We start from the raw sequence: 24,482 nt of genomic DNA, 5'->3' as shown, positions 1-24,482 counted from the left end.
CTTGTCTCCTATTTTGAATGGTATATCATTTAAATTTTACCATAAGAAATAATGTAAATAGTTTGTGACTGAAAGGACGTAAAGCACCCAAATACAATCATGTACGTCGATAAAGTGATGAAAGTTTGTAATTATAAAGAGATGTTTAATATAATTAAAGAAATGAAACAGGTTTGTATCGAGAAAGAGGAAGGGCATGTAAACCGCATAGTCTAAGCATTGTCACATGCACAAGGTGGTTACAAATCATGTATGCTACCCTAGAGTTTATATAAAATTAGGAGCACCAAGGGCTATGCATCATGGACTGCAAAAGGAACTTGGCTTTCTTTCAAAGAAATAACTCAATGATTTGCTTTCTAAACAAGACTTCACATGTTTATTAACCTCATAAATTTTTAAAAAATTAAAAAAGGTTGAAAAGGCAATAGGGAGGAAATTCCTTAATCCTTTCATGATTCAAAAAAAATAATTTGACCAAAATGATAATAGTGAGAAAGAAGACTTAAGAAGGGATATTAATGAACAAAGAGAAGTTGAATTTAAGGGAGAGAAGGCTACATTAAATCTAGTGCATTACAACAAATAAAATCACCTTGAATGACAACCAAAAGAACGACAATATAACACTTGAATAGAATATAATGCCTTTCCAAACTTGTGAAGAATTTTCCTATTTCATTTTTAAAGTACATGTTAAAGTTTGAAATTGGAACTTGTAACTCATGGATATTCTTTCCCCATGTTGGACATGTTGAAAATATAGTTACCAAAGGCTAATTTATAATTCTTGTTCCAGCGTAAAAGCAGCTACCATCAATGGTTGGGAGTTGACAAATTTTATCAATCTTTCTTCTTTCGCCCATGTATAGTAAACTTATTCCCTTTAGAAACTTAAGTGATATGGCCATCTACTACCATAGATAAATCTCACAAGTTCAAATACATTAACATTAATGAAATTTTCCCAATGATCTAAAACTCATAAAAAATCTAACGCTTGTCACTAACAAAACAATTATATCTTTGAAAGTGTGAAAGGGAGAACTCAAAATAATAGTAAAAAGCATAAAAAACAATGCATTTATCATTGTGAATACCTCATTTGTTTCTACTTCTCTTTTCCATTTTTCAGCATTCCAAATATTGATGTCTTTTGCACCATGATAACACCCCACTTGCAAGTCCGTATTGTATTTAATCACATCAGATTGCTGGAAATTTCAAAAAAAAAATGCTATAACTTTTCATTTAGACTAGCGGCAAATAAGACATTTAAATTCCAGTTACATTTTTGCAAGTAATACAAATATTGCAACTACTCGAATTATTGGCACAAGAGAATTACCTGCGCAACTAATTGAACTGTTGGTGCAAGAAATACAATTATACCTTTCTCACCTTCATCCCTTAACTTATTAGCAATTTGCTTTATAAGAAGCACTGCAATCAATGTTTTCCCAGTACCTGTTTCTAAAACAACAATTGTGTTCCTGCTAATAGCTACATCCAATATTTCCAATTGATACCTGTATTGTGAAGTTTTTTATTAGCTAAAAACAGACAAGGGAGGCTCCAATTTTAACATACAATCAATTAAATGTTATTTAAATGATTAAATCATTGTACATTAAGCAAGACAACAAACTTGTGATGAAGATATTGAAATCAAACAAATTTCTACTTATTATTGAGCAACATGTATGAAATATGTGCAGTCTAAAAATTCTAGGACAACAAAAATTATTTACAGTAAGTTACAATATTAAGACAGAATTTCAAATAAATTCTAACATTAATTATTTTATTTTTTTTAAATACATGCTACAGGCTGGATTCTATCTATAGAGTGAACCCAAAACTATTGAATTGTAATATTATAGAGCACATCCTATATGACAAGGGACCATGTGAAAACAAAAGCTATCAACAAATTAAAATAAGTTGATAAAGAACTTAGTTCAAGGGCAAAGACTGCCATAATATATATCAAAATGTTGAAAATAGGAAGGCCTATAAGGACATGCATGAAAATTCTTTGGATGGTTGATCATTCTGTAGAAATAGTTAGAAATTTGGTAATGTGTCTTTGTGAGCCACCTATACTACAAGAAAAACCATGTAACTTGAGAAGTATACCTGTTAAGCACTTTTATAATTCCTCTCAGCCAATTTCCTACCTTACAATGCTTCAAAACCTCTTTTTGTAATCCAATCCAACAGAAAGGAGGCAGAAGTTTGACATAATGGAACCTTATGGCTCCTATGTGTTAGATTTATTTGAAAGATCCTACCCATGTTTGACAAATCTAATAACATTGTGGAATGCCAACATTTCAGAAAAGGAAACACATGTAAACATCATCTTTAAGAAATTAAAAAGTGGACAAATTTCTTAAAATACAAGAAGAATGGCATTTCCACGCATTATTAAATATGCACAACTACAATAGAAATTGGTATTGAAATAAACTAATAATAAGGCATCACCAATGTCAAAAAAATGAACAAGGAAAGAAATATAGTTGATCTCAGATTACTATTCACCTGACTAACTTTCTCATAGATAATAGCCACTCCATGTTGCAATAAGACAAGGAAACAAATATAGTTGATCTCATATTCCTATAAACTATTGGTCGACTTGGCTCATCAAGCTCAGCAACTCCCAAGTTTAGTAAGTTTTATCAAGTACTCAATGAGTCTTCAAATATGGTGTTGCGATTTCATTCACACGAAAGAGATAGGCTGCAATTTCTTCTTTGTCTTCCATCTTCAAGCTCTCAAGTTGTCTTCTATAGGTTTGAAGCTTGGCCTTCTTAACTTTGTCATCACCTTCATTGATGTTCTTAAGTTTGTCCCAGATTTATTTCGCCAAGTAATGATGCATTACATTGACAGACTCAAATTCACATAGACCACACAAAATAGCATTCATGGTTTTTGCATTGTTTTCACTAGCCTTCTTTCCAGTTGGATCCATTGCTACATAACCATTCACTATTGATTGCCAAATATCAAAGCAACCAACCGTTAAATAAGTTTGCATCTTTATGCTTCATAATACATAGTTTATTCCATCAAACAATGGAGCTCTATTTGAGGACCTTCTTGACTAGCCACATGTGCTCCCAAGATGAAGGAAGGAAATCTTTGAGGACCTTGACTATTCTTGAAGGAACTCACTCTGATACCAATCGATGAGGACACTGTTATATACACCCTTGTGTTTTTTTTGGTTTTCTTTTTTGTTTTGATTTGTTTTATAAAAATAGACAAAGATGCGAAAATTGGTATAGCAATAGATTTATTTGCAGCAATGAAACAACTCAAATAATTCTCCAAATAAAATATAACAAATACCCAGAACTGAAAGTACAAAATACCATCAAAACTAAGATACCAAGATAGTGAAATCACATTACAATAAAAATCAAACATACCCATTTGCTGATTACAAATAATATTGATAAATAGCACAAAAGCAACAAACTCGCATCATAAATCCTAGACACCACCTCCCAAAATGAGCTTTGAATGCTGCAAACTAAATATTTCTCAAATGTTAGACCTTAGGTGGCAACATAGCTTCAACAAATCTCCCAGAAATCTAGATACCACCCACCCCTCTCAAACTTGTACAGCCAGGGACTATATGGATATGGCAAGCTATGATGAAGTACAGCAAGCAAAATAAGAGGTATGAACTGCAAATTAGACCTTCAATGCTTCCCTCCTTGCCTCTGCAATAAATTTTGATCTTATATGCTCTATAAATGGAGATTGCAAACTAAAACCTTTAACAATAAGGCCCATTTGTGATTCTTCAATGAAACTGTTGTGACCACTTCACACATCGCCCCATTGCAAATGGGGACCCTTGCTTTTTTGCTTTTTAGGGTTTGTTTTTTGGTCTTTTAGGGTTTTGTTAGTTAGCCTTTGCATTTTGAGTGCTGTCGGGGAGATCAATAGGATAGCAAGTCCGGCTTAAGTGATGTCCTAATCCTGAAATTTGGCTAAGTCTGAAAGTCCTGATCCTGAAATTTGACTAAGTCTGGAAACTGAAAAACCTCCAAAAACTAGATTTTGCTATATAACTCCTGGAGGTCTAAAACCACTCTCAAACATCCTGAATGTATATATGGAATATAACTTAAAGTATAACTTATACTTAAATGTTATATTCCATAAAAATTATCCTGATAGAGAGTTCAAAAAGTCAAAAAGCGCTCTTGTCCTTCACTGAGGGTCCAAAGCGAAAAGCGCTCCTGTCCCTCTCCAGGGGTCCAAGACGAAGCGCTCCTGTCCCTCTCTAGGGGTCCAAGGCGAAGCGCTCCTGTCCCTCACCAAGGGACCAGGGCGAAAGGGCTTATTTGAGTCATTCCTAGCCTTGTTTGGTCAAATTGAAACATCAAAGGCATGGTGAAGGACAAAATGAGCATGATAGAGCATCCAGACTTGATCAAAGACAATGAAATGATGGAGTATTTGTCTAGAAAGGTAAAAGCGCTCCTGTCCCTCACCAAGGGACCAGAGCGATTTTCTTTATATACACATTTTTAGACCTTTCTTGGACTTGAACTCTTATTCATGGCATGTAACAAGATGATAACTTCCTTAGCCAAGACATTTCATGGTGAAAAGTGAAGCATTTTGGCCTAGAAGACAAAATTCGCTCTTGTCCCTCACTGAAGGACCGGAGCTTGAATTTCAAATTTGCACTGTTCTTGCAAGATCAAGACAATTTTATGATTTGAAGAGACCAAGGAAAACATGATTTATCCATTGAATATAATTTGGAAGGCTAACAAAGGATGGATAAGCTTGGATTTGCAAAATCGCTCCTGTCCCTCTCCAAGGGACCAGGGTGAAAAACATGTTATCTAGTCTTTCTCGCCAAGTTTGGACAAATCTAAGCCAAGGCGTGAATTTGAAATGATACTTGAGGTGCTTCGAGGTGGAATGGAGTTGCAAGGACCACAAATTTCGATGACAATTGGCTAAAGCGCTCCTGTCCCTCACCAAGGGACCAGGGCGAAATCTTCAAATATGCCTAGTTGCCTAACATTTTGAAATGCTATTTTTGTTTCCAGGACTCAAGGAGGAGTGGGGAATGATGTTCTACGCCTTGAGGGTAATTTGAGGTTGATATGATCAAGAATTTGCGCAATGGACTCAAAAAGTGCTCCTGTCCCTCACTGAAGGACCAGGGCGATTTTTATAAAATCAACAATTTCCCTCCGAGATTATGCTAAGGCAAAGTTGAGCAAGATTGGAAAGGTTTTCTAAATCATGATGAACAAAGGTTTGACTCCAAAAACTTGGTGACCCTAGGCCAAATGCAAAATTCGCTCCTGTCCCTCACTGAAGGACCAGGGCGAAAATCTCTAGAACATCAATTTTGCCTTGCAAAAAACGAGTTGAACATGCACTGAAGGGACGAAAGGGATCATTGCTAGCCCCACAACGTGAATTGGCAATTAAAAAATGAAGGATTGAGGACAAAAGTGAAAAGGCGCTCTTGTCCCTCTCCAAGGGACCAGAGCGAGGTTATTGGCATTCACTATTTTCTACTTGGGCGTTAATATCCTCCAAATCGCATTAGATGCCAAATTTGCCAACTTCGAGATATTTGAAAATTAATTAAATTGGCATTTAATAAATTAATTTTGGGCCTCAAAAAATCGAATTTCTATTATAAAGGCATTTAAAATTAATTTTTGTGAAATAAAAAAAATTAAAAGTTGAGCGCACAAGGCATTATTTTGCCTTTATTTGCTAGGTCGGCCTACTCCTTTTGAGGTTTTATTTATTATTTCACCTTTTATTTGCTAAGTCGGCCTCATGGTTGTGGAAGGTGAGCGCTCTATAAGAGAGGAGTGTTGTGGACAAATGCAAATCATTCATTCATTGTGTTAAATGCGAATTGAAGGAGCAAATTGGAGAGGCGAATTTCTTGCTAGTTTGGAGGATAATTTCCAGATTTTTGAAGACATTTGATGGCGAATTTCCAGATCTTGAAGAAGCTAGTGGAAGGTGGAGTTCTTTTCCAAGCTAGAGGAGGCGTAATTCATCTAAGGGAGGACTATAATCTAAGCTTGTCCATCAAAATCCGGTCTTCTTCCTTCATTTTTCAAGGTTTTGTAGTTAAACAATCAAAGGAGGACGTATGAAGAATTACTTTTTTGAAGATCTCATTCAGGACTTATTGTGATCCCATTGCAATTTTGTAAAATCTAAGTCTTGAAAATCCAATTTCCATTCATGATTAATTTGAAAATGTATAGTTCTTGACTTATCATGACTTTTTTAAATTAATATCTTAAGTTTTACCTTTGAAAGGTCTTAAATTTCATGCTTTGAGGTTTGATGCCCAAAAGACTAACTTTAATATGTTGTGTAGGCATCAAAAGGAGATCTCATCAAGGAAAATCAAGCCAAATCAAGGACGGTCTCCTCCAAGAAGATCAAGAAAGGACAAGGGCGACCTCCTCCGGTCTAGCATCAACAAGGATGGCTTTCTTCGATCAAACATCAACAAGGACGACCTCTTCCAATCTAGCGTTCCAAGGCGAGGTACATCATCATCCTGCAAATCAAGGACACAAGAAGTCAGAGCAAAGGGTTGGTTGAAGAAGCAGATAGTTCCAGATGAATTAATTAAAGCTAGCTTCTCAACAACATCAAGTTGAATATCTACCAAGTTACAAGTGTCAGACGAAGTGGCATCCTAGTCATCACTTCTCCAGTCAGATTGATCCACCTCAGCATGTCCAGATTCAATGTACCTAACTCATGGAAGGTGGCACAAACTTTGATGTACCTACCCCGGCTATTCATTGGTGGAATTTTCCAGAGAGGACATGTGTCCAAGCAATACAATTATTTCATTGGTCGAGCATTAAATGTTATGTAATGGTTGTAACAAACCCTAATTAGGGTTTTCATTATTGAATCTTGGCCATTGATCTCAAATTGATCTAAGCCATCGAATTGTATTGAGGGCACTATATAAGCCCCGGCTCTTCATTTGTAAAGGGATATAGAAGCAGATAGATAGAAATAATAGAAAGGAGTTAGTGAATAGAGAGTAGTTAGAAGGTGATTAGAATAGCAATTAGAGTAGAGTAGAGAGAGAAGGCAAAGATTGTTGCCAAGATGTTGTTGTAAAAGACTTGTAACTTCATTGAAGAAATGGTGAAATTTATGGGTCGATTCGACAATCTGCATGGTCTCTATACTTCTCATATTTGATTTCATGTTATTAGATGAGTGGAAGAAATGTGCTTGATTGATGGTGAAATTCGTATATCCATACTACTAGCAGTTTGTTGATTGCAGACTTCCCTTGCGTAGTCAACTGGAATCGTTCAACCTAAGCTTAACTTCAATTGTCGCTTCTTCATTGATATGCATCAGCCTGATGGTGTCTATGCCTACAGTGATGATTTGAACATCATAAAGCTTTCCTTCGAAGATCGCACTAACCTTGTGGAGATGGTCCTGCGATGTCAAAACAAGACTTAGTTAGAATTTCATCAAAGATCATTCATTGCTCCTACATTCTTAGTATTAGGATTAGATCCTTTCCTCACCCTCATCTTTTTTCCTTTTTTTTCAAATCTAAGCTAGTAAAATCTTGTGTTCCAGCAATATTCAAAGCAGATCAGACGTTCAATCATCAAATGTAAGTCCCCTTGTGATTCCAGCAAATCACATCATACCACAGAGAGCTTATCCACACGTAGAGATCCTACAACGAAGAACCTTGGAGTCATCCTGATTGATCCTTTTTCGCGATATCTTCAGCAATCAGAGGCTTTACTCAAGAGAGGATAAGGTACCCTTGGGTATTTTATTCTGTGTTTGATAGTGTACAAAATACACGTCAACAGAAACCAACACAAATTCTCCAAGTTAGGTCTTTCACTATTGATGAGAATGTCCTTTACAAGGGTTTTCATCCTCACAAAGCAAAGGAATGAACAAGTTCAATCCACCCAAATCTACTTACAAATTACCATCCAATCATATTGAGAAATGGGCTCAAATTCGCATAAATAGCGTCCCAAAAGCCCACGCCCCCTTTTTCGGTTCACCTTTTAATTTAATTTAAAACACGTTATGTCTCCCAATGTTAGCACCCAACACTACAAGGCCACTTTATTTAAAATTTGCCAAAAGCACTTTTAATTTTAACCACAAGTGCCCATATGGTCAAATATCAATACTTAAATAACGTAAAGTTAAAAATGTAATTTAACTTTATAACTTACCGTTATTTAAATTAAATGCTTTGGACCACATTAAAAACCAAAATATCATTATCACCTACTCCAACCGACATCCCAAAACATAAATACTACCAACTAGACAAGTTGATGTCCAAGTTACTCACTAAAAATTGTATGGACAAATTGTCCAAATCCACTGCAAAATAGAGAAAAATGCAAATCTCAACTAACTATCCTCAATACAACACCCATCAAAGCCAAATAAGGTGGATCAAACTATTACCACATGTCGCCTAATCATAACTCAATAGCCTACAAGAACCCACTGAGTAGGCTAACGATCACCATGTTGAAATGCTTAGGAAGGGAACATTGCAATCTGCCCTCCCCTTCCCCAAGTAATTCCAACTCTTGATGTTAAACAATATGCTCATTTTCCAACATGGCGTCCTCACCAAAAATTATTCCACACTTTGATGATCCTCTTCCATAAAGTACGCTCCTTGTAGTCAATAAAAGTATTCTAAATCAAAATTAGCTTCCCCTCCTCATCCAACAACAGTAACTCTGATAAATAAACAACATAACACTCGGAGGCTTTTTTGAACCTAGACACTCTATAGCGAACTGGTAGCTCTAGCTCATACGCGACTTCTCCAATCCTTTGGAGACTCTAAAAGGACCATAGAAGTGGGGCTTAAGCTTCTTTGACCCACTCTTCTTGAGAGTAAACTACATGTATGGCCAAAGCTTCAAGTAAACCATGTCAACCACCTTGAAACTACACTTTATGCAATGTTTATCAACATACAACTTTTGCTAATTGTGTTCCTATTATAAATTTTCCTTCAATGATTTCATAATATTCTGACTCTCCTATAATAAATCTCTTGCCTAAGGAACTAGACTATCCCCAAAGAGAAAACCAATAAAATTGGGTGCTTCATAGTCCATACCCATACGATTCCATGAATGGTGACATCCTGATTGACATGATAGGTAGAATTATAAACAATACCCTTTGAGAATCAGCCACTTCACCCATGCTCTTTGTTGTTCAATACTCTTTGAGATACCCTTCCACCCATTTGTTCGCTATCTTCGTCTACCCATCTCTCTGTGGGTGGTAACTAGTATTGGAAGTGAGTCCATCCCACTCAATTTGAAATGCTCCTTCTAAAAGAGACCTAGGAACTTGTTGTCCCTAACACTTACTATGCTTCTAGGCATCCCATAAAGTCTAAAAAATTTCTTGAAGAACAAATATGCTACCTATGTTGCAATGTATGTTACAAAAAGGCAAGGAAATGTGCAAACATGGTCAATCAATCCACTACTAAATATATATTGTCATTAACCTGTACCTTAAGTAGCCCAGTGATGAAGTCCATGCAAATGCATTCTCATTTCTAATTGGGAATGGGTAAGGGCTAAAGCAAACCAGTTGAATAAGAGTGCTCATTTTTTATCTACTAACATATGGGGTCCTCAATGACATACTTAAGGACTTCCTTTTTAAGTCCTTTCCATGTGTACCTCTCCAAGTCTTGAAGAATCCCGAATGACCAGCCATAGGTGTATCATGGAAAGTCTTCAATATATTCACCTTAAGTTGTGAATTGGGCACCAAATAAATCCTCTTCTTGTAAATAATCAGCTCATTTATCATTGTATGCCTATCATCTTGAATAGTGTCATCTATGAATCCTACAACCTAAGAAACATTAGAATATTCTATTAAAATCATCTCTCCAATCAGCGGCGATCTCAACTAATGAGCACAAATGAGGCCTCCTCGAAAGTGCATCAGCAACCACAATTTTTTGTCACTTAACATATACGATATCAAAATCATAGGCCTGAAGTCTACTCACCCACTTCATGCTATGTTTTGTTGTTCTAGTATTTTGATAATAAAGTTGCCCCCTACCAAATAAGGTTTGAATTTGGCCAACGCATGCATGATAGCCAACATCTTCATGTCATATATAGAATAAATCTTCTCCACACCTCTCAACTTCCTACTTTCAAAAGCTATGGGATGCTTCTACTACATTAATACAACACTTTTATCCCCTCTCCAAAAGCACCACACCCCAACATAAAAGGCTTAGAGAAACCTAGAATTGCAAAGAGGCATATAGACATCACCTATTTGAAGTGATCAAAACACTTTTGTGCTGCATTAAACCACTCAAAAGCTCCCTTCTTTGTTAAATCCATTAGTGGGGCTGGAATCTATGAGAACCCCTTAATGAATCTCTTGTAGAACCCACATGGACAAGAGAATCTCTTATACTATGAGAGATTCATGGTTGTAGGCCACTCAACAATAGGCTTGATCTTTTCAGCATCAACTCTAACTCTCTCTAAATTGATAATATGACCAAGTTAGAGAAGTTCTATCATGCCAAAGTCACACTGAGACTCCTTGGCATACAAGGACTCACTCTCTAATATGTTCAATCCCTCCTCAAGATGCCTCAAGTGTTCTTTCAAAGTTTTACTAAATCAAGATATCATCAAAAATATTTAACACATACTTTCTTAATTGCTTCCATAGTACCTAATTCATATGAGATTGGAAAGTGGCATGTGCATTAGTCAAATTGAATGACATCACCAAAAACATGAAGTGACCGAAATGGCATTGAAAAGTTGTCTTCTCTATATCCTCCTTCCTCATTCTGATATAATGGTAACCTGACCTCACCATGCACCTCATCGACCCTAGGAATAGGATACATGCTTATTGTCTTTTTGTTCAGAGCCCTGTGATTAATGCACATCTGCATTGTGCCATCCTTTTTCACCAAAACTACTACTAAAGCAAAAGGACTCTTGTTAGGTCTAATGTGCCCCATATCCAATAATTCTTTAATACCCTTTTCAATCTCATCCTTATGCCTCTTCAGATGCTTGTACATAGGCTTGTACATAGTGATTCCTAGGTTGGCACCATTTGCAGTTCTATTACATGCTCAATCCCCCTCTAAGGTGGCACTCCAAGTAGTCTACTCTGAAAAACATTGTTATGCTTTGATAGCAACTTCTGAAAAATCTAGATAAGTGATCTTTTGTTGATTTACAATTGTGGATATTATGACACACTCTTTTGCTCACTCCACCTGATCATGTCTAATCAACCACTCCCTCCTTTTGAAGGATGCAACTCTCAACGCCTCATCTAGCATACCTCTCAAAACTATCTTCTTCCCATTTGATTCAAACTTCATCTCCATCTTTTGTAGATTGAAAGTGAACTCCAAAAGTGTTTCCATCCAATGCATCCCTTAAGCCGCATCAATGTCACCAAGGTTCACTACATAAAAATCATCCTTCAACTCATACTCTCCTCACTGTATGCTCAAATTGGAGATCTTGGGAGTACAAGTGAGCTTATACCCAACTCCCACCATCACCTTGAAGCCTTCATGTTCTTCAGTCTAAAGTCCTCTCCTAGCCACAAGGCCCTCATCAATAAACTTAAGTGTAGCATCTGTATCAAATGAGAGTTATTAGTCGTGGCACATATAGTACACCTATAACTTAAATGTTATTGCTTTTTGGATGCTAGAGAGTTGGGCAATGGTACCACCACTTCCTTGCTCCTCTTCTAATAAACTTTTTGCTCTCTAAATCAAACTGTTGATCTGATTTTCTTGATGTTGATTGCTCCGCTGAAAAGTATTCTATTTGCTTTGCCTTTGCCTTAACACTACATTAATGAGATGGGTTTCATGGCTCCCTACAATGAAAGAATAATTTTTTTTTCAGAACTCATTCAACTACTCACTATTGAACCTCTTTTGATTCATTTCTTGACTGATTTTGTCCTCATTGTTTTTTGTGAGTATCCCTTAAATTGAAATTTGCTTCCAAAGGTAGAGGTCTCCATGTCCCTAGCCTACTTAATGGCTTCTTGCAATGTAGGTGGATTGAGTGCCTTAATCCAACCTCTTAAAGGATCTAATAAACCATCCATGAACAAAACTATGAGTCTTCTCTATGAAAATATTTGCAACCAGCATGAGTGCTTTAATCCAACCTCTTAAAGGATCTAATAGACAATCCATGAACAAAACTATGAGTCTTCTCTATGAAAATATTTGCAACCAGCATTGATAACCTCTAAAAATCAGTAACATATGCATCTCTTGAACCCCACTAATTCAAATAAGCCAACTCTTTGAAATAATCTAGATCCTTCTTCACAAATCTATCAATAACCCTCTCTGTAAATTCAACATAAATAGTAACCTAATCATGACCCATAGTGATCATCCCATGCCGCCACCACTCGTGAGCAATACCATATAGGTGAATAGCAGCAAATTTGATAGCTTCATCTTCAAGCATGGGATTAAGCTGAAAATAAGTGTCCACCTTCTACACCCAAGCTCTAGCTGAAGTCTTCCCTGACCTGTCATAATAAGGGTTAGTTTCCCAACCTTTTTTTGCATCATAATTATTCGTTCTTCCACCAACACAAGATCTATGCTTCATTTTGACATCTATGCAATCTCTAAGAGATATAGCAGCCTAAAAATATGGACCTCCATCTATCCAATCCTACATAAATTGATTTTGCAAAATCGGTAACTTGGGGTTCATTGTCAACCTATGGTTGGACTCTAGGTGAGATAACTCGCATAAGGCATTTGAAATTAATTGTCCTTGCTTGCTGATTTGCATTTCTATTGTTTATAAAATTATCCCCTTGACCATTGTTACCAAATAAATAGCCTCCCAAAATCCCGAGCCACCTTTTTGGGCTTACCTTTTAATTTAATTTAAAATTCACCTCATGTCTCCCAATGTTAGTGCCAAACCCTATAAGGCCACTTTATTCAAAAATTGCAAAAGACACTTTTAATTTTAACCTTGGGCACCAATATAGGCAAATATTAATAAATTAAATAATGTTAAAGTTAGTTATTTAATTTAACTTTATAGCTTAATGTTATTTAAATTAAATGCTCTGGACCATGTTAAAACCTAAAATGTCATCATCATTTACTCCAACCTACATCCCAAAATAGAAATAATGCCAACTAGCTAAGTAAATGGTCCACCTTAAAACTTACTACAAACAATATCAACAAATTTTCCAAATCCACTCTACAAAGTGGTAAAATGCAAATCTCAATTAACTAAGATCAATATAACACCTCTCAACGTCGAATAAGTTGGATCAAACTATCACCATGAGTCCCTATTGTGACTTTTTCACACATCACCCCATTGCTAACAGGGACCCCCTCTTTTCATGCTTCTCACGTTGGTTAGTTTAGGGTTTTGGCAACTTAGTGGGCAATTTTGAGTTTCTCGTGCCCGAGTCTCGGAGTTTTGATCATGCCTAGTGTCGTTTAGGGTTTTTTTTTAAGTTATAGGATCAAGCGCGTAAAGTTGAGATTTTAAATGATCCTAATTTTGTCTAAGTGTAGACCTTTTGAGCGTTAACATGTTTTTGAACGTCCATGTCCATGATTTTAAAGTGCTAAGGTATTTTAAGTCCTTTTGGAGTTGTTTTCTCACTCCTAGGAAGTTATTCAAATTGATTTTGCATTGTCCAATTGAATTTTATTGAGTTTTGAAATTTCCTAGTGATTTTGAGTGGAAAAATCAACATTTTCCGGATGAAAATCCATATTCTAGGGGTTAAAAGGTCAAAATTCCACACTAGAGGTGGTTTTCCCCTCATATTCCTGACTACCCATGATTTTCCCCCACTCAAAATCCGGACTGGACATGGATTTCCCCTAAAATCCAAACTTGACCCATTTTTCCACCATTGAGAATCCATACTAGGGTCGTTTTTCCCCAAGATGCCATAATTTTGACTAAGTGTTAGTATTTTGTCCTAACTACCCTCGTTTTCCCACTAGGAGTATGGATAAAGTTGCGGATGACGTTTGTGATGACTCCATGTTGGTGTTGGAAATAAGCCACACCCGGACCGACGATGGACTGGTCCAAGAGGGGCCAGTAGCTCAGTGGTAGAGCACTCCAGCAGCGTATGGAAGGTCCTAGGTTCGAGTCCTAGCTGGTCCATGTCTCAACATGGTATCAGAGCCAGGTCCAGGCTAGGAGCCCCAAGCACACGAGAGGTGTGGCTTAAGGGGGGGTGTTGATGTTGGAAATAAGCCACACCCGGACCGACGATGGACTGGTCCAAGAGGGGCCAGTAGCTTAGTGATAGAGCACTCTAGCATTGTATGGATGGTCCTAGGTTCGAGTCCTAGCTGGTCCATGTCTCAACACTCCACACCTGGATCAATTTTCCACCAAGCCTTTTGTGACAAGATTTTGAGGATTTTTGTGCGGATATTCATTCCAGACCCAAGAAAATTTTCCTCTGAGTTATTTTAATATTTTCATGTCCGAATGAACATCCAGACTAGGATCGATTTTCCACCAGGGGCATTTTTGTGTTGAATGACGAAATTTTAAGTGGAATTTTCATTCCAAACTAAGATTGATTTTCCTGTGGACCCCAATTTTGTGCACTTTGATGAATTTTGATAGGGATTTTTATCCCTACTGGGATCGATTTTCCCTAAGGGGACAATTTTGACATTTTTAATGTTTTTTTAATGGGATTTTTTAATCCCTACCTAAATCAATTTTCCACAATTGGCCATTTAATTTAAATTTTGAAATATTTTAATAAATGAGCCTCATTGAATTGTTTTTTGATGAAAAGCAACAATTATTTACAATAAATAAAATAACAATTAATGATTTGCAATGAACATTTAATGTTTTTAACCTTCTTGAAGCAAATCGATTTTTGCCAGGCAAGTATAAGAACAAGTTTTTTTATCCCACATTGCTTGTGTGGTGAAAGTTGATGGTGATAGCAAGTTTAAAGGAGGAGATCCCAGCATTATTTAATCATTATATTTACCAAGTGTATTCATGCAAGGGCAATTTTTCCTCCAACTGGCGATTTTTGGCAAAGTGTCCAAGTGACACACTTGATTGAAGATTAATTTCATTGCCATTTTTTTTGTCATTTTCTAACCTAGCGATTTTCTTGGTGGCTGCCATTGATGTTATTTGCCACGAATTTGAAGGGATTGCGGTTTTTTTTAAGTTGGCAATTTTGGTGGAGAAGGCGATTTTTGCGTTTGGAGGTTCTTACCTCCAAATTTGGCGATTTTTTCCTCCTTGGGTGTGTGCTGCCATTGTTGTAGCTTGCTGGTGTTTTGTTCTCAGACCTGAGGTTGCAGATTTTCAGACTTGTGTGACTCCATAGCTGGCTGGAAAATTCATTTTTTCAGACCTACATTGTGTTCCAAGCCCATTTGTGCCTTAGGTGATTTTGTCTAAAGGCTAATTGGAGGTCATTTTCAGTCCATTTTCAGAGTTATTCAGAGTTGTTGCAGGTCTACAAATTCCATTATTGGCTGCTGTCCTCAGAGATTTTCATTTCCAGCCACCTGTCACCTTTGGCGATTTTGCTTGGAATCCATTCCTTTGTCATTTGTTGATCGTTTTCAGGGATTTTAATAATTTTCCAAAGTGCTGGTAAGTCTGAAGTAATCCATTTTCAGACTTGTCGTCAGAAAATTAAACCTTTACCAGCCATACCCACATTCTTGGATATGATTGCTTTCATCATCAAATTTGTGCATATTTGGGTGATTGCAACATGTTTTTTAGAGATTAATTTGTGAAGTTGCAGGTTGTCTTCAGATTTGCTGGCAGCCATTGTTGACTTCGGAAGGTGTCTTCAAACTTGGTTTTGTGTGAAAACACAACCTTTCACACCTTTTCCTTAGTCATTGTTGATCCGGTATACTCCTTTGCATTCTAATTTGAACATAATTTCTAAGTATAAGGAGGCGTTTTCAGACTTTGGCCAGAAAGTTATTGATTTTTGATGAACTTAATGAGGGTTTTAGACCCCAACCTTGTCACATTTTCGTATTCAATTGTTGAAATCTATCAAGAGTGGATTATTTTCCTGATTTCCATACCCAAAATTAGTCTAAAACATTAAGAAGTCAGGAATTTTGTCAAAAATATTATTTATTTTCCTAAGTTCTAACTTCTAGCTTTGTACAGGTACGATGTCGAAGTCCGGACTCAAGGAAATGAGAGAACAGCAGAAGATACTCGAGACTAGATTCTATCCAGAATCCAAGATGTCATCTAGATGGAAGGAGATTACAAACACAAACATGCATTTCCTGAACATGAACTAGATGCGATGACGTATGTTCGAAATTGGAAGCTAGATCCCTTCCCCAATCTATGTGAACATTATGAAGAGTGGCATTTATCAGGCCGCTGGATTTTCGCAATTCATACAGTGCAATGAGCTTATCCTAGAGTTTGCACGATGTTATGATCCTCGCTCCCGAATGATCAAGACTCCTAAGGGTGTCATCATTGCCTACCTTGGTGAGGATGCGATTGCTGAGGTGTTTGGAATTCCACGTGGAGTAGACATGAAGGATATAACTAAAGATGAATATGAAGACCAATATAAGAAAAAAGTGGATGTGTGCAAGACCGTGGTGAATAAAGAGTGGATGATCAAGCCTAGGACTCATCATTCCAAGGCACCCAAGACACTAATGTGCACAGACTTCAAAGAAGAATATAGTGATTTAGTATTCCTGTTTAACCGAATGATGGGGATGCCGCAGGGTGCAATATACGATGGATGGATGTTCTATTTCATCTAGGATTGTCTAAAAGGAACATTAATAAATTGGTCTAGAATCATAAGTGACAATCTAGACTTTCAGCTGAGGAATGTAGAGCGATCCAAGTCATTCGCAATGACTTCCTATTTGGTGTACCTGCTTGCACAGTTTGTTACATAAAAAGGATTGATTTGTAGAGGTGAAATCCAGAATGGACAAGGACAATTCAGGAGTTACGAGTGTTATCCACAACTGAACATGTATAGAATTGAAGATTATAAGAGAGTGAATGATGTATTCACAATGTACATCACATGGATGCTGCAAGGTGGAGTCCACAAGAGGTTGTCCAAGGAGACAACAAAGCTGATAGAGAAATATGAATCGTGGTATATACAGTTTCCCACTTTCACATACCTTAGGATTCATGGGTTTCAATATGAACCCTACAAGCTTCCTAGGTATCCTTCTAACAGAGTGATCTTGTTGGAAGTGGTGAGACAGCTTCTGGAGTTTGATTCTATCAGAAGGAAAAGCACAGAACATGCATGACATTTCCTATTTCAGTTGGAAAAACGTTGGAGGTTTGCCAATTTGCCTTAGCAACTAGCACAAGTGAGGAGCTTGCATTCTATCAACTTGCAACATACAAAAAAAGAGAAAGATTTGATCCAGATAAGAACGTTGGAAGGATCAGGGGAAAGAAGCTCATCCACAAGATAGACATAGAAAATTATTGGGCCAACCTGATGGACGAGCGAGCAGTGAAGAGACGAATGTGGTCCAGGATGTCAATGGATTTCATGAGGACGTGTGGACTTTTTCTCATTCCTGACCAAGTGTTAGATGGTAGGGATCGTACGCATCCACAATATGAAAATGAAATGAAGAAGGCGATTGGTCAAAATCAGAAGAAATAGATTTGAATGTATTGATGAGAGAGGTCTTGAGTTTCTCCCGAGCATGGGTAGATATTCAAATGAATAAGTTAGTTGATATGGGTGTTACCTTCACTTATGAAAAGATGAAACAGGAGGAATCTGCTTCTGAGGATGATCAAAGGACTATCGATGATGTCAGGATTCATGCGGATGAGGAGAGTCAAGCTCCCAAGAGAAGGAAGAACACACCAGGAGAAGTCAAGGCTAGAGGGAAGAAGATTGAGGAGGTCAAGAAGAAGAAACAAAAGACTACTATTCCTTCGCCTATCATTCCTTCACCACCTCTTAGTGTCTCATCAATCAAGGAAGTTGAAATGCCAAAACAGAATAGGGAGTTCGAGCAATGTTCTAACATAGTGATACTACCAGAGAATATTCAAGATTTACATGCCACAACGACATCTGCTCCACCTAATGAGGATGATGATCGGTCGAGATCCCCTACTATCCTTTTCGAGGTTAACTTGGGAAAGAATGTATATGATTTGACCAGGAATAATTCTAATGATGATGATGATGATGATGATGATGTCTCAGCATTGAGAGGGCTTGATCAAGATATGTGTCTCGATGATGGTATGGAGATGGCCGCTATTCCTGATTGGTTGATGAAGAGTATGGAGAAAAGTAAGAAAATAATAGAGGCACAGCCTATTGATGACATTGATGACTACTTATCTAGGAGCAATAAGGAGGAAGAGCTTAAGAGAGCGGAGATTTTATCACACGTATCTAGAGATGAGATAGGATTGCAGATTGCGCAAGTGGTTGTTCCCATTGCAAGTGTGACGGCAGACATTGCTACTCCCATGGACTTCCAGATTACTTCAGTTGCCCTTGGTTGTACTACAAAAGAGCAGGAATTTCAGGAGGTTGGTGAAAACCTTAGGGCAATCAGTGTGAGATTGAATAGAGAGATTGAAGAAAAGGAGAAGTACGAAGAAGAGAATATCAAACTTAGAGAGTACATTGCAGGGGTAAGGCGTGAGAATCCCACCCTTATTTCCCCTATTGCAGTTGATCGTGGACTATATTCACATTATGAAGCAACGAGAAATACACTCTCGGAGGTGGAGAAATGGATTGAGAATACAAAGAGACAGGCGGATGATTTACTTACTCGGTTTGTCCACGCATTCAACAGAACAACAGGGCTCATGTTCAGAATCCAGTATTTTGGAGGAGTTTGGAAAGATTTTAGACCTATTCAGGAGAAGACTATTCCACGCCTCAGAGCTTTGAAGAAGGTTCCTAAGTCCACATTGGTTAGGGAGAATGTTGTGCACTGTGGAGATAGATACGATTTCCATGGCTGGTATTGTTCATTGGCCATGAAGAAATCAGCTTATGAGAGCACACAACTAAGTTGTGCAAGGATGGAACGATCAATTCAGTTGAAGATCCTCGCCTCAATAGAGGAGTTATTGAGGGTTGATGTCAGTGATGCTAGTGGTTTACACTTAGCCGAATTAAGAGACAAGATGAAACTTATGTATTTTTGTCAGTTGGACTCTTTGAAGAAGAGTCAAATGGATGATTTGGTCTCTTTGTTGATTCATGTTCATGGTTCGCAAAAGTTCATGCCAGATTGGGAGAACACTTTGGATGCTTGCTCAGATGCATTGGACGTGATTGATTTACAGTAGGATACCTTACCTAGCATTTCCATGAAGGAGTTAGATTTTGTATTGGCTAGATTCTTGGAGTATGCTAGGAGAGAGAGATGCAGGGAGGAATCTTCTACAAGATTCCCTATTTGATGACTAGATATCTTTCTATTGGGCCATATGTTGGTGGCACCATTTTTTATGTAAACCCTAATTAGGGCAATTCTAGGGTTTTGTTGGCATGATCTTGGCCCTTGATTTAGTTTTAATCTTGGCCATCTGTTTTGTATGAGCCTCTATATATACCCCATTGCCTCTCATTTGTAAGGGAGAGTTTTTGTAGAATTGTTGGTATATGCTGCAGCTATTTGAATATAAATCATTGTTGGACTTGATGGTGATTTTGTCTTTCAAGTGTTTTTTTTGCATTCAAAGTTCTCAATTCCTCCAAGTTAGATTAGAATTTTAGATTAGAATTTGTTTCCATGTTTGTTAGATTGAGTGGAAGATTTGTTGAGTATATTTGTGTGGAATCCTTAATCCATAACACTAGCCCCTTGCCGTTGGTAAGTGCGGCTTGTGTGGTCAACTGAAAATTTATGCAAGCTTAACTTCAATTATTGTGCATCCCTTGATATGCATCAACCTGGATGGTGTCAATGTTTGATGATAATAATTTGAAAATCAATAAGTATACCTTAGATGATTGCACTAAGCTCGTGTCAAAATCTGTTTGTGAGACCTTGTCTAGTTCGATTCCACTGAATTTGTTCATCATTTCCTACATTCCCAGGCTTAGAATAGATTTCTTGAACCCTATTCCTTTTGCCCATTTTTTTTCAGTAAGTCTTAAGTCCAAAGCTACATTGCCATATCCTAAGTTATCAGCACACCTATTCCGCATATCCAAGATCTATGAAGTTGATTTGAACATTTGTGTAAGTCCCCGAGTGAAAACAACAATTCACATCGACCATTGAGTTACCCACTCGTCAAGACCTGACATGTATAAACCTTGGAATCATTTTAGTTGATCTTACCCTTAGCATCTGAGGTGATTTTGTTCAAGAGAGGGTAAAGTGCTTTGGTATTTTATTCTGAATATTATGTGCCTAAACACACATCAACAGTCCCCTAACCCTAACTTGTTAGCTGATGGGTACTCGTTGAAACGACCACCATGCCTGAAGTGCCCAAGAAGGGAACATTACACACATAAAATCTTTGTAGGCACCAATCCCCACCACTAAGCACCAACCTAGCAGGAGACACCAATCTCTTCTAATGAGAGGCACCAACCTCCAAATGAACCAAAAAAAATCCTTGAATATTGCTTCTTCAATAGATGATGACCATTTGAGTCTCCTTCATAAAATCTGCTTGCAACTTCTTCACATTTATTTTCTTCTTCAAAATCTGCTTGAAATACGAAGGATATTACATTAATTGTTTTCCTTCTAACCTCCATCCCAATCTATTTATACCACTCCAATATGCCTCTTCATTCAACAGAGGTGATCCTTTGAAAGGGATTGGCCAAGTTTGCACATAAATAAATTTTACTTTGATTTCTCCCAAGTTGGTTGACCACACCAAGAAGGTTCGCCCATGCCACAAAGACTCAAATTATATTAATTTTATTTTCACAAGAAAGATCAGCCAATTTGATAATTTTCAACGCTGCCTTGAGGGTGAGTCGTCCAACAAACAAACGCATGAATGGGGCAATTAGTGACCATTGGCCTTTGGCATGTGATTTCCTTCAATGACAATGATTATATTCCATCCTCCTTTGACATCAATGACAACAACATTTCCAACAACATAATCCACAATTGACTCAAGATCGATAACTAACACCAAGCAATCCTTGCTTTGCCTTAAATAGGGTTCGAACAATTAGGCACACAATGCTCATATTTAGTCTCATTTTCAGCATGCAAAAGGAACTACACAACTTTTTCATGTCCTACATTAGAAGTTTCCTCCGGATTGAGAATCTATTTAAAGGAGAGGTTGGGGGATCCCCCAAAGTCCTATCTAATGCCACCCAGCTCACTATAGAAAGGAAATCAACAGAAGAAAGTGAAAAAAGACTGATTTAAAAGAAAAGAGCACAAAGGAAGGTAGCGTTGCCCTCCACCCATCGCATCCAAAACACTCCAAACAGCAACAAAGTGCAACTAAAAGACTCCAGAGAAAACCCACAACAGAAACCACCAGATCCAACACGCTGCAAGGAAAAAAAGAGGGGAAGGGTCGTCACAGGCAAACTTCCAGGCCTATGTAACCCCAAGAAACCTAGCCATACATTCAAACACCCTCCGATCCATTGTAAATTGTTGTAACTAAAATGCTCTTCTTTTATTTAAATCCAATCGAAAAACTATTCAATCACATAAGTTACATAGGGATGACTAGGAACTGTGAAGACATCTTTTCAGATCAGTGACACTTTACATTTTCTTATCCCTCAGAAACAGGGTCCATATGAGGGAGAGTATGTTGTTGTATAAGAAATATTCATCAGATGTATAACTACAACAGCAATGCAATGAATCCTAAATCCGCAGCATGGTTGCACACCTGCCTGAGTTGTACAGCGAGTTTCAAATGATGGAACAGAGATGAAAGTTGTTATTAATCCGCAACAGATGCCAAATAGCTCATGGTTTTTCATGACCAAAAAGACTATTCAATCCGACTTATTACATAGGGATGACTAGGAGTTGTTGGTCATCCTTTCGCATCAGTGCCAACTTAAATATTTTCCATCCCTCGGAAACAGGGTCCATCACTCAGGTAAATGTAAAACTATGTTGATGATTAAGATATTTCATCAAATGTATAAGGAAACCACTAATATAACTGCTTAACTCCAACACATTTGTTTTCCTCGTCCTGATGATATGGTAAGTGTATATGGAAAAGTTGATGAAAAAACCGGCATAGTATTTTCCAAAAGCATACCAACTCATCTTTATGTACTAGAAAAATCAGGTCTGCTGCAAATATACAGTTACAAAATTCAGCCACAAAAACATATAATATTTATGATTTTCAATTTCTGCAAAGTAGTGTGCATTGTGTACCTTCTTGTTGTCTCCGGAATCGATCTTGCAACCTTCACTTCCTCTTGTCCTTCTTCTTCCACAATTTCCACCACATTTTTCTTCTTCGACTCCATCAAATTCTTCTCCTTCCCCTTCGCTCCACTTTCCTTCTTCGCCTTCTTATTCCGCGCAGGGTAAACAATTAGCGGGTCATTACCCTCTCTAACCGCCCTCTTCCGCGCCATTTTTGAGCCACAACTAGCCGTAGACATGACCACCTACGGCAAGCATAAAAATTCAAATCTCGGAGAAAAAATGAAAGCCCCTATCTAGCAGAAATCTTTAAAACAATATAAATTATAAAAGCATATGGAAATTCAAAAAAAAAATCTGTTTTTCAAATTCAAACAATCTCAGCCTAAAAACCGCCACGACTTAGCATAAAAACTACAAACAAACCTTAGAATTGAGCTCCCCTGCGGCAATTCTTTATAGCAGAAAACATCCCTAAGTTTAAAAAATTTAACTGAAAAGCAATCTACTATAAATATAAACTGTACAACTCTAGCAAGACTTCCACTAAATTATGCATGCAATATCTCTATTTATTTCTACTTTCTACTGGCGGTGCATGATATTTTTAGGACTCCTAGTCTCTAACTGTACACTCTTATTATATTCTATTTTAATTCAGTTATCGGATCCCTATATTTCAGGTAATGGAATGTTACTTGTCGGAAGCTTTCGGCGTTTCTCGCCGTAGATTTTGGAGCCGAGAATTTCGAGGCAAAATTAAATTTATTTTGGAGCCTACTAAATTTGTGGCGAATAATTTGGAGGCAGTTTTCGTCATAATTTAAAGCAGGGAATTAAATGCAGACGATCCCAATGACTGCGGTTTTATATATGTCCTAGACACCTACTTCGAAAAAGGAGCTTGTAAAATTCATGCTAAGGATTTGAGGATGATCGGGTGTCAGGAAAAATTTGCCGTGCGTTTCTATTTTTTGCATTTTTTGCATTTTTCGCTTTTTTTTTTGTGGCTTCTGACAGTTTGGTACACTCTCCCTTCGTGATTTTGACTATTTCGAAATTTGAAACTTGTTAACGGAAGGATCTGGGAAACAGTCGAGCGGGAACCATGGTATTGAAGTTTCAAATTATTTAAGACTTTTTTAAGGAGTTACAAATATAAAATATAAAATATAAATTAACAAATTGATATTATCCTTCACTCAAGGTCATTTTTACATATTTCAACATGAAATTTCATATTGGTATTTAACTTAATATATGAATTGGTGATGTTGATAAACATCTTTACATTTATGGACTTGACTATTTATAAATTTTATATTTGTGTTCTATAAACTTTATATTGGTATTTATCTTCATATATGAATTAATGATGTTGATTGTATGTGTTGAATTTGAACTCTCAATATTGTAAATCCTAACAAGATTCAACCAAAAAACCCTAGATCTACAGTGAAATCCAACAAAACATAAATGAAAAACCATAAAATATGCAAAATCATAAAATAAATCAAATGATACCATTCACACATTCAATGGGTTTGATCTTCATCGTTCTTCTATCTCCATTGATCTTGCCTTTGATAGGTTGCCTTGATAGGTTGCTATATGGAAAATGAGAGGAAAAGAAGCCTCTTATATAGAGAACATCTTAAAAATGAAGGGATAGGATTAAAAGGTGTGAAAGATAAATGGTCAGTTAGGATTGAAGGGTAGGTAGAAGAAATAATAAAATGAAATGAAATGAGTGGTTAAAATAAATGAGGGGAAAAAGCTAAATGAATTAATTAAATAAATTTAAAAACTTATTTGATTAATAGAGGGAGGGGCCACATAAATAAAATAATTTAGGAAAAAGGGTTTTTTAAATAAATAAAAATATATATTAAATTGGGATATTAAATAGATTAGAAGGGGATAAGTGAATTAATTAAACAAATAAAGATTCGTT

The 24,482-nt window shown here is 37.0% G+C and overlaps 1 protein-coding gene across 3 annotated transcripts in view; it reads right to left on the bottom strand.

Annotated features, from left to right (window-relative positions):
• The window catches only part of LOC131049201 (endoribonuclease Dicer homolog 3b), a 117,934-nt gene extending 94,556 nt beyond the window's left edge, over window positions 1-23,378 (bottom strand). For 2 of the 3 annotated variants that reach the window (XM_057983244.2, XM_057983246.2), the window contains exons 1-4: window positions 22,955-23,092; window positions 22,535-22,773; window positions 1,349-1,529; window positions 1,101-1,214 (exon numbers count right to left, since the gene is read on the bottom strand). In XM_057983244.2, the coding sequence (XP_057839227.2) occupies window positions 1,101-1,214; window positions 1,349-1,529; window positions 22,535-22,767 (528 nt within the window). In that variant the 5' untranslated portion in view covers window positions 22,768-22,773; window positions 22,955-23,092. Of the gene's footprint in view, window positions 1-1,100; window positions 1,215-1,348; window positions 1,530-22,534; window positions 22,774-22,954; window positions 23,093-23,226 lie in introns of those variants that run through there. The other variant, XM_057983245.2, reaches the window with a different exon arrangement.
• Between the last annotated feature and the right edge of the window lie 1,104 nt (window positions 23,379-24,482).

This window comes from Cryptomeria japonica, chromosome 5 (assembly GCF_030272615.1).
Source record: "Cryptomeria japonica chromosome 5, Sugi_1.0, whole genome shotgun sequence".
NCBI classification, from domain to species: Eukaryota; Viridiplantae; Streptophyta; class Pinopsida; order Cupressales; family Cupressaceae; genus Cryptomeria; species Cryptomeria japonica.
The sequence above is the reverse complement of the archived record's forward strand: the minus strand, read 5'-3'. Positions and strand labels throughout refer to the sequence as shown.